Source organism: Stegastes partitus, unplaced genomic scaffold (assembly GCF_000690725.1).
Source record: "Stegastes partitus isolate 25-593 unplaced genomic scaffold, Stegastes_partitus-1.0.2 Scaffold89, whole genome shotgun sequence".
In the NCBI taxonomy this organism is placed as follows: Eukaryota; Metazoa; Chordata; class Actinopteri; family Pomacentridae; genus Stegastes; species Stegastes partitus.
The window spans coordinates 446,310-456,653 of NW_007577820.1; the positions used below are offsets into that span (position 1 = coordinate 446,310).

Sequence of the window (10,344 nt, forward strand, 5' to 3'; positions counted from 1 at the left end):
AGAAATTACCACAAAAAGAGGCAAAGAGACACAACAATAGTAAAGAGACACAAAAGAACTACAGGACATAAAGACGACAAAGAGACAAAAATGTTCACAGCAAGACACAAAACAACCGCACAACAGCCGGGAAGAGACGAAACATGACTACGAAAAATACAAAAAGACGACAAAGAGACACAAAATGACAACAGAGAAAAAAAAACAGCTATGGAAAAACACAAAACAATGACAAAGACGCACAAAATGATCATAAGAAGACACAAAGCAGAGCCCCGAAGAGACACAAAACGACTACAAAAACCATCCATAAATCGAATCTACAGCGATGTGTGTTGGTTGTTGACTTTTGTGTTGAACCTGTGTGTGTGTGTGTCTCCACAGCGCCCCCCACTGTGCGGATCGTGCACTCCGGTCAGGCCTGTAACGTGGAGGAGGAGCGATACAGCGAGAGAGTTTATACCATCAGAGAGGGAGAGACTCTGGAGCTGCAGTGTCTGGTCACCGGACACCCCCGACCCCAGGTAGGACTGGGAGGACTGGGAGGGCTGGGGAGGACTGGGGGGAGTGGGAGTACCGGGAGGACTGGGAGGACTGGGAGGGACTGGGGAGGACTTGGAGTACTGGGATGACTGGTAACATTGGGGGGACTGGGGAAGACTGGGAGGGCTGGGAGGACTGGAGCACTGGGGAGGACTGGGAGGATTGGGAAACGCTTGGAGGACTGGGAGGACTGGCAACATTGGGGGGACTGGGAGCACTGGAAGGACTGGGAGGACTGGAAGGACTGGAAGGACTGGGAGGACTGGGAGGACTGGGAGCACTGGAAGGACTGGGAGGACTTGGAGGACTGGGAGCACTGGGGAGGACTGGAGGACTGGGGGAGGAGTCTGGGCTGGTGGAGGAGGTCCTGTGAATAAGAATGGACGTTAGACATCAGCAGGGTTTTGAAGGAACCAATCATTAGAAAGCTGCATGAATCAGCTGATCCCTATCAGCCAATAGCAGCACAGCGTCACTGTTCAGCTTGAACTGGTTATACTGGTGATACTGGTTTGTATTCAGAGCTTACTGGTTATACTGAATATAGTGGACTTACTGGTTTAACTGGTATTCGTGGTTATACTGGTTGGACTGGTTTATATTCAGAGGCTACTGGTTATACTGAATATACTGGTCGGGCTGGTTTTACTGGCTTTAGTGGTGATACTGGTCTTACTGGTTTTAGTGGTGATACCGGTCTTACTGGTTTTACTGGTTTTAGTGGTGGTACTGGTCTTACTGGTTTTAGTGGTGATACTGGTCTTACTGGTTTTAGTGGTGGTACTGGTCTTACTGGTTTTACTGGCTTTCGTGGTGATACTGGTCTTACTGGTTTTACTGGTTATTGTGGATGTGACCACCTCCAGCTCCCACCATGTGCCTCTTTGCCCTGCGCTGTGACTCACAGGAGCTCCTGTGTGTCTGTGGGACTGACTCACTGCCGTCGGTTGTTTCTGTTTCTGTGCTGCTGCTGCAGAGATTCGTGACGTTTGTTCAAACTGTTCAGATCTTTGAGGACGACAGTCGACAGCGATTTAACCCTCCAACTCGTTTCTCTTTTCTGCTTTTAGGGCGACAACCAACACGTTTTTATCACAGACTCATCCGCTGATTGTTTCTTTGTTGATTTTATTGTTTAGTCTCTGAAATGTCGCAGGACGCCGAGACTTCTCTCTGCCATCTGATATCAAACTGAAAGTGAAGGCGACACGTGTGAGATTATAGAGGACAGTTTTCACAACTTTGTCTTTTTGCAGAAGAAGAAATAATTAGAGAGACATAGAATTAAAATAAAAGGTAACCGTTATCTGCAGCTCCACTGTGGTCTCATTTCTAACAACTCATTTGTCCATAAAATCATTTTAATAAACGGCCATTAAAGCCTCCAACGAACCAGAACGACGTGTTCACAGAGCTGTCTGACTGTTAAATCACTCGCTACATGTTTAGATGATCGATTCATCAGTTAGAGTAACTTCTAAAGTCTAAATTCTCTGTTTGCAGCTTCCTGAATGTGAATATTTTAAGATTTATTTTGTCCTATTGGTGAAACTGAGTGAATGAAGCTGAATCTTTAGACGTCACTTTGTCACAGTTTTTGCTTCATCAGTTAATCACTTTTCGTGTTTTTTGTTTTAAAAGAAACTCTAAATTCTGTGATTTCAGCTCCTTACATGTGAGTATTTCTGGTTTCCTTCCTCCTCTGGGACAGGAGACTGAATATTTGCATAAAACAAGACGTTTGAGGAAACTCTGATCCACTTTTTTAGAACCAACCAGTCGATCGATTCATCCAGAAACGAACCGTCAGACAGCTGAAGTCATGACCAGCTGCAGCTCTTCACCTCTTCAGCCCTGCTACTGGTCTGTACACTGGTGATACTGGTGGTACTGGGAGGGAACCAGCAGCAGCAGCAGCAGCTCCTGTAACCGCTTCCCTCCACCGTATCGACGTCTGCGGCGCCACAAAGAGAAAAGCTCCCATCAGCCCCGGCGGCGCTGCAGAGCCAGAACCCCGCTGAGCCGACCCGCCGGGACGCCTTTGTGTTTGATAAATGAGAGGAATCACAGAAGAAGAGACTCCTGGAGGACCGAATGGAGGACGACGTTTACCGAGAGGAGAAGAAGAAGAAACGCGACTGAAGAGGATCAGAAGAAGAAGAAGACGAGCTCTGATTGATTCCTGCAGCTGTGACAGTAAACGTTTCTCCATCGATGACTTCTCTGAACTCAGACACACAAAACCACGAGTCTGGATCGTTTAACGGTCGATTCATGTCACTGTGTGTGTCTGTGTGTGAGTTTTTTGTGGTTTCTTTTGCCCTGTTTGTGTCTATTTCTAATCATTTTGTGTGTGTTTCTGGTTGTTTTTGTTGTCATTTTAAGTACTTTTGTGTGTTTCTCTTGTTGTGTTGTGTCTCAGTTTGTGTATCTTTGAGACTGTTTTTTGTCTCTGTGGTTGTTTTGTGTGTCCTTGTATTTGTCTTGTGTCCCTTTTTTGTTGTCTTGCGTCTCTGTAGGAGTAGTTTTGTGTTTCTTGTCTCTTTGTAATGGGTTTGTGATCCTGTTGTGTCTCTTTGTTCGTAGTTTGTGTCCTGTTGTGGTTTTTTTGAGTCAATGTGGTGGTTTTGTGTCTCTTTCTTGTTGTTTAATTTGGACATTTTGTCTCTTTGTAGTCAGTTTGTGTCTCTTTGCGGTTGTTTTGTGGACATTTTGTAAGTCTGTGTGGTTGTTTTGTGTGTTTTTAATGCCTCTGTGGCTGCTTTGTATATTTTTGTTGTTGCTTTATGTCTGTTTGTTGTCTGTTTGCATCTCTTTTCAGTCGTTTTGTGTTTCTTTGTTTTCATTTTGTCTCTTTGTGGCTGTTTTGTGTGCCTTTGTGGTTGTTTTATACATCTCTGTAGACACTGTGTGTTTCGTTTGAACACTTTATGCCTCTCTGTAGTTCTTTTGCGGACATGCTGTGTGTCCTAGTGGTTATTTTTGGCCGGTATGGAGTTGTGTAGCTGCAGAGCGGTCAGTGTGTCACCGCTGACCTCTGCACACCACTTTCCGATTTTTGACAGAATCTCATTTCTTTTCGAGTCGCGCAGAACAAAGTGATTCAGATGAAATTTCTCCATCTTCAGCTCAGGTTTGTTTGATTCCAGCTGGGTTTGTTCTGTCAGGCGGCGCCGACGACTCACACTCAGTATTTCATGGCATTAAGGCAGAACCACACCTCCGAGGCGCCTCCGGTCCCAGAGCTGCTTCTGTCCTTCATCAGTAATAATCAATAATCAGGTCAGATCAGCAGTGAGTGACAGCTCCTCCTCCTCCTCCTCCTCCGCTCTTCATCCTCGCTGCTGTCAGTCTGCTGCTGCTATAAATAGATCAGCTGCTGGCACACAGTCTGAATCACACACACACACACACACACACACACACACACACACACACACTGTTTTTTTCTGCGTCACTGCAGAGCTCAGCTTCCTCTGCATCCTTCCTTCATCCCCTCTTCTTCTTCTTCTTCTTTTCTTCTTCTTCTCCTCTCCTCAGCACCTTTCAGCTCGGTGCTGAGCGACGACTTGCTCTGAACCGGGCTTTCACATCTCACATCATTAACAGGGTTTTAACACACTCACATAAACAGACAGCGATGTGCAGTCAGTCGGCGTTTTGTTGCAGAGAACCGGCTGCAGGATGAAACGTACCGAAGACACGCTGGAGAGGCCGTCGAGCATCACAGAATACTTTCACTACGGATCAATCTGTTGATTATTAGCTTCTTTAATTATTCGGAAATTAGTGAGAAATGTGAGTCCGAACTTCAAAATTATTACAAAAAAAAGCACGTGGTTAAAAAAGACAAGCAGGTGGAATCATGACGTATTTTAACAGCTGCTTTATTCATTCTTCACATGAATGGAGGTCTTTTACATCGTCGCAATCATCGTAGTTTAGGTTTTATGTTATGCTGCCAGATGGTGTCTCATGTGTTAATCTCATGTTTTAAATAACTGAAACCCGACTTTACTGCATAAAAATCACAAAGTCTGTCAGAAAAATACACTTTTATCCCCAAATCATTCAGCCTCAATTAGGAACGGTGATGATAAATCGATTATTTGCTGTTTATAGTAACAGATTGAAAATGTGTTAACTAGCGAGGCAGAAGATGAAGGACGTTCATGTCAGGAGATGTTTTGTCCGTCAGCTGTTACTTCCTGTTTGATAGCATGGAGAGCTGCAGTTCATTTAACAGCGTAGCGACCAGAGGAGGACCTCGTTTCTAGACTTTTAGCAACAGCGCTACCTACCCAATTTGACGACAGCCAATGTCCACCTGAATATTACTTTCTAAGTTCATACAGTTTTAAAGACTTATTGCAATGAAAATACTACTTCGTGTCCAAGTACATATAGTTTAAAAAGTTTATTCCATCCAAATGTTTACTTTCTGCAATACAATTTGGTTGCATGTTGAGGAAATTGTGTAATTAGCATAATTAGGTCACGGTCGGTAAAATAACAATGCAGTCGTATGGCCTCTGTAGTCTGAACATCTCAGACTGATATTTAAAGGTTGGAGAGTCAAGACATGAGCCCTCTATGCTAAGCTAACCCCTCTATGCTAAGCTAAGCAAACAGCAACTTTATTGTCCAACTGAAGACATCAGAACTGTTTTTCGGACTTGGCTCACATTCAGTATTCACGCTATGATAGTCGTCAGTCTTATTTAGAAGTGTAGTTCACGCTTCAATTCTTATGGAATCCAGTAGGAGGCGCTGTAGCGACAAACAAGGGTCCTGGAAATGCAGTCCTGAAAATGCAGCTTCCTCTGCTGCACACTATGTTTCTCAAGGACACTCAGGACTTCAGGAAGTTCATGTTGGCAGCAGAGAGCATTGTGGGAGTTGATCCAGCAGCGGGCACCATGACAGGGACTCTGGAGGTCAATGACCTCCAGCTGGAGCTCACACACTGAAGATGACCTCCAGTTAACCAGGACGGTGGCTGCTGTGCCACATGTCAGTGATTAAAAATAGATCTGACAGCATGTTGAAGGATGTCCACTCTGCTTTATTTAACGATGATTGATTATCAATTGATGATACTGCTGAGTCTTGGTAAAGAAAACCGTTTAGAACTTGCATCTATCGTCCTCTGTGATCCCCTCAATGCCAGACGCTCACTTCAATCAGTGCAGTTCAAAGTTGCATAGAATCTATTTTAGGTCCAGACTCGTTTTCCCATGAGCCTCCTCTCTCTGTAGGCAGGAAGCAGGTCACCCACAAACTCAAACCTGTGTGGTCGCTCAGATTTGATTACTTGTGAAGAGCCTTTAATAAATCATCAGTCCAGACTCCTGCCGGCTGTTTTAAACTCCACCCTCCAACACTCACCTCAACTCTCTACTGATGCTGCACAACTGGAAGTCAGAAATCAGCCCCAGACTGCAGATAGAAGTTCCATATGTACACCACCTGTACTTCACCTGGAACAGCTTTGATAAACACTGAACTGGGGGTTGATGTAACCTGGAGCCTCCTCCTCACTGATGTAGAGCATCCTGCCTCCTCCGCCCTGCAGGCTTCTGAACCAGCAGCAGTTGGTTCCTGGTGTGTCGTCGTTAACAAAGTGGCCCAAAGATGGACCACTGGGGAACTGTCTAAAGTCAGTACCACATCAGTCTAGAACCAATCTAAAACCAGTTTAAAAAAAACTGCTGAAAGTCAATTTTCCAGCAGTTTCCTACCACCTGAAACCATCTGAAGCTAACTCTGAAACCACATCAAAAATCAGTCTAGTACCAACTCAAAAGATTATACAAAACCAGTCTAAAACCAGTAAATAATAACTCTAAAAGCAGTCTTAAACCAAATTTAAAAGCCGTCAGAAACATGTCCAACCAAGTCTTAAATCAGTCCAAAATCAGTCTGAAAATAGTCGTCGTTAATTAGTCAAAATCAGGATAAAATTAGTCCAGGACCAAGTCTGAAACCAAGTCCCAAACATGCCTAAAACCAAGTCCTAAATCAGACCCAAACCAGAGCCCATCTTGCCATCATGGATTCTGTTTATAACACAAGAATAAACTGGCAGCAGCTCGTCCTCGTGGTTCTGGGTTCTAGTGTCTGGTTCATCTGAAAACTCTCTGCCAGCCGCCGTCCTTCCTGTGGGCTCAGACAGTCGTGTTGTTGTAAGTACAGTGGTGTTGTGTTAATTAGACGTCGTGTCGTCACTGATCCAGGATCTGCTCCGAGTCTATTTTTAGCTCTTTAATTCAGCGCTTTGAGGCCGTTAACCGTCTGTCTGACGGCCGATAAAAAGTCCATTTTCTGCCTCCAGCTGGCAGCGACATGTTGGAGGCTGAAGCAGGTGGAGACAATCAGAGTGTAAAATCTGCTGATGGAGGTGATGGAGGCTGATGGAGGCGATACGAAACACGCTGAGGAGACAGTCTGGCAGCTGGGTCAGCCTCCGATGGAAATCACCGTTACATCAGTCCATCATGTCCGAAGGATGTTCAAAGCCAGTCCAAAACCAGTCGAGAACCAGTTTAAACCCAGTCCAAAACCTGCCTAGAAGGAGTCCAGTACCAGTCGAAAACCAGCCCAAGACCCGTCTAGAACCAGCTAAAACCAGTCCAAAACCTGCCTAGAAAGAGTCCAATATCGATCTTAAACCAGTCTAGAATGAGCCCAAAATCAGTCCAAACCAGTCCAGTACCAGTGCAATACCAGTCTAAAACCAGTCCAAAACATGACTAGAAGGAGTCCAATGCATGTCTAAAACCAGTCCAAATCCAGTCAAGAACCAGTCTAAAACCAGTCCAAAACCTGCCTAGACAGAGTCCAATACTGATCTAAAACCAATCCAGTACCAGTCCAAACCAGTCCAATACCGATCTAAAACCAGTCCATCTGACTAGTTTCAGATTCAGATTTGGTTTCAGACTGTTTGTGGACCAGTTTTATTTTGTTGTCGGATTGGATTTTAGACTGGGTTTAGATTTGTTTTTAAAGTGGTTTCACATTGGTTTCAGATTTGTTTTTTGACAGGTTTTGGACTGGTTTTACATTTGATTTTAGACTGGTTTTAGATTTTCATCAGAGTTGATTTTAAACTGGATTTAGATTTTGGCTTTGTACTGATTTTATACTGGTTTTATACTGGTTTCTGATTTGGTTTTAAACTGGTTTTCGATTGGTATCAGCTGTGGTTTCAGACTGGGTTCAGATTTGGTTTTAGTCTGATTTTACACTGTTCTTAGACATGGTTTCATAGTGGATTTATACTGGTTTATACTGGTCTTGGATGCAGCTTTAGACTTCCTGGACTTGCCAGAATGTCTCCAAATCTCTAAATTTAACAGGAAAATAAAGATGCCTTGAATAAAGTAATTCTGAGGAAACGTCCCGGTTTTCTTGACAGAACAGAACAGAACAGAACAGAACAGAATGCGTCACATGATGTCAGGATGTCACAAAGCTAAAATCTCTTGATTCTTTTTGTTTTCACACTTTCAGAGCTGCTGCTGGTTTTGAGGTTCAGAGGATAAAACTCCGGGAGCTGGAGTCGGGCCCCTGTTACCACGGCGACCAGCCTCCTCTCAGTGGTTTGGACTCGTCTGGGTCCTGTTGCAGTGACTCAGGTGTTTGCACCTGAACTCTGGTCCACATCAGCACACACAGCAGCTGATACAGATAACAGAACCACAGCAGACAACAGAACCACAGCAGATGGTGCACAGTACTGCAGTAATACTGTCATCAGTGTACACAGTACTGAGGTACTGTACTGTAATATTACCGACATCAGTTAAAATCTACAGATGTCAGAGACAGATGGAGGAGGATGATGATGATGATGATGATGATGATGATGATGATGGTGATGATGATGATGATGATGATGGTGATGATGATGGAGGATGAAGAGCTGAACAACAGATGTTGAAAGAGGACAAACGTGGCCGAGAGGCTGGACGACACACAGACTTTATATATATAACATGTATGTTTATATAATGTTTTAGTTTGGTTTGGGACACGTTCGATGTGTTTTACATTAATATTACTGTCTGGTGTCAGACTGGTTCTGGGATTGTATTCAGACTGGTTTTAAACTGGTTTTGGGCAGATTTGGACCTGGTTTTAGTCTGGTTTTGGACTTGACATTAGACTGGGTTTTGGATTAATTTAGACAGTTTTTAGATCTGGTTTTGAACAAGTCTTAAACTGTTTTATACTGGTTTACACTGGTTTATACTGGTTTTGTACTGGTTTTGTGCTGGTTTTGTACTGACTTTGTGCTGGTTTTATACTGGTTTTGAACTGGTTTTGTGCTGGTTTTGAACTGGTTTTGAACTGGTTTTGTGCTGGGTATGCAGTAGTTCCAGACTGATTTTTATACTGGTTTTGAATTTGGGTGTACACTGGTTTTTTTTACTGTTTTTTTCAACTGGTTTTTGAACTGGTTTTGGACTCTTTAGACCCAGTTCTACTGCTGGTGGATTTTTCAGACTCAGCCGGATGTTTGGATTAGGTCGTCCACATGTTCTGCTGTTGGAGGAGAACCAGAACATCTGAAGCTCCTCGGACCGTTCCACAGTTCTTCAGTTTCTCGCCGTCTCTCAGATAATTCTAAACTGTGGTTTCTTTAATTCTGCTGCAGATCCGTTGGACGAAGACGGCCGGCGGTGCTTCGGACCGACAGGGCGACTCTTCGCTGCACAACGAAACTCTGAAGATCGAAACCATCAGCCGCCACCAGGGAGGACGTTACTACTGCAAGGCTGAGAACGGGCTGGGCTCCCCGGCCATCCGGTCCATCCGGGTCGACGTCTACTGTAAGAACCCTGTCCAGGTGGTAACTCACCTGTAAGCTGCCTGTAGCGTCTCCAACAGGTTCCTCAAACCACATCCAGCTCTGAACTAGAAACACAGACCACACTCACTGGTTCATTAGAGGATTTTCTGAATCTTGTGAGTTTCCAACACAGTCAGTGAGTCACAGAAAAAAGATAATAATAGAAAGAGATTAAACACACAGGGATTAATGGCAGCAATCAGCTGACCGACACGATTCTGACACACAAACGTTTATTGCATCAGGAAGGGAAATTATTTTAAGAAGGCACATTAATTATTTAAAAATAAAACAAACAGTAGTTTAAGTCAAGAAAATGTGTTATTATTTTTTTAAAAAGGCAGGTTATTTAAAACGTGTTCATTATGTTCTTAAAAATACACGATATGAAAAGTTTAAACCTCAACCTGACCGACGTCCTCGTCATGTGACTGATTCTGTCGACCTGCACGAGTAGAAACGCAGCATCAGGCTCTGAGAGGGAGGAGTTAAAGGAGTTAAAGGAGTTAATGGAATCAAAGGAGTCACAGGAGTCACAGGAGTTACAGGAGCTAAAGGAGTTACAGGAGTTAAAGGAGTCACAGGAGTCACAGGAGTTAAAGGAGTTACAGGAGTTAAAGGAGCTAAAGGAGTCAAAGGAGTCAAAGGAGTTACAGGAGTTACAGGAGCTAAAGGAGTTAAAGGAGTCACAGGAGTTAAAGGAGTCAAAAGAGTCAAATGAGTCACAGGAGTTAAAGGAGTCAAAAGAGTCAAATGAGTCACAGGAGTTAAAGGAGTCACAGGAGTTAAAGGAGTCAAATGAGTCACAGGAGTTAAAGGAGTTACAGGAGTTAAAGGAATCAAAGGAGTCACAGGAGTTACGGTAGTTACGGGAGTTAAAGGAGTTACAGGAGTTAAAGGAATCAAAGGAGTCACAGGAGTTACGGTAGTTACGGGAGTTAAAG

General features: G+C 43.9%; 1 protein-coding gene across 1 annotated transcript in view; it reads left to right on the forward strand.

Annotated features, from left to right (window-relative positions):
• The window catches only part of mdga2a (MAM domain containing glycosylphosphatidylinositol anchor 2a), an 88,475-nt gene that overhangs the window by 23,248 nt on the left and 54,883 nt on the right, over nt 1-10,344 (forward strand). The window contains exons 2-3 of the mRNA XM_008277113.1: nt 385-524; nt 9,206-9,380. Coding sequence (XP_008275335.1) covers nt 385-524; nt 9,206-9,380 — 315 coding nt within the window. The remainder of the gene's footprint in view (nt 1-384; nt 525-9,205; nt 9,381-10,344) is intronic.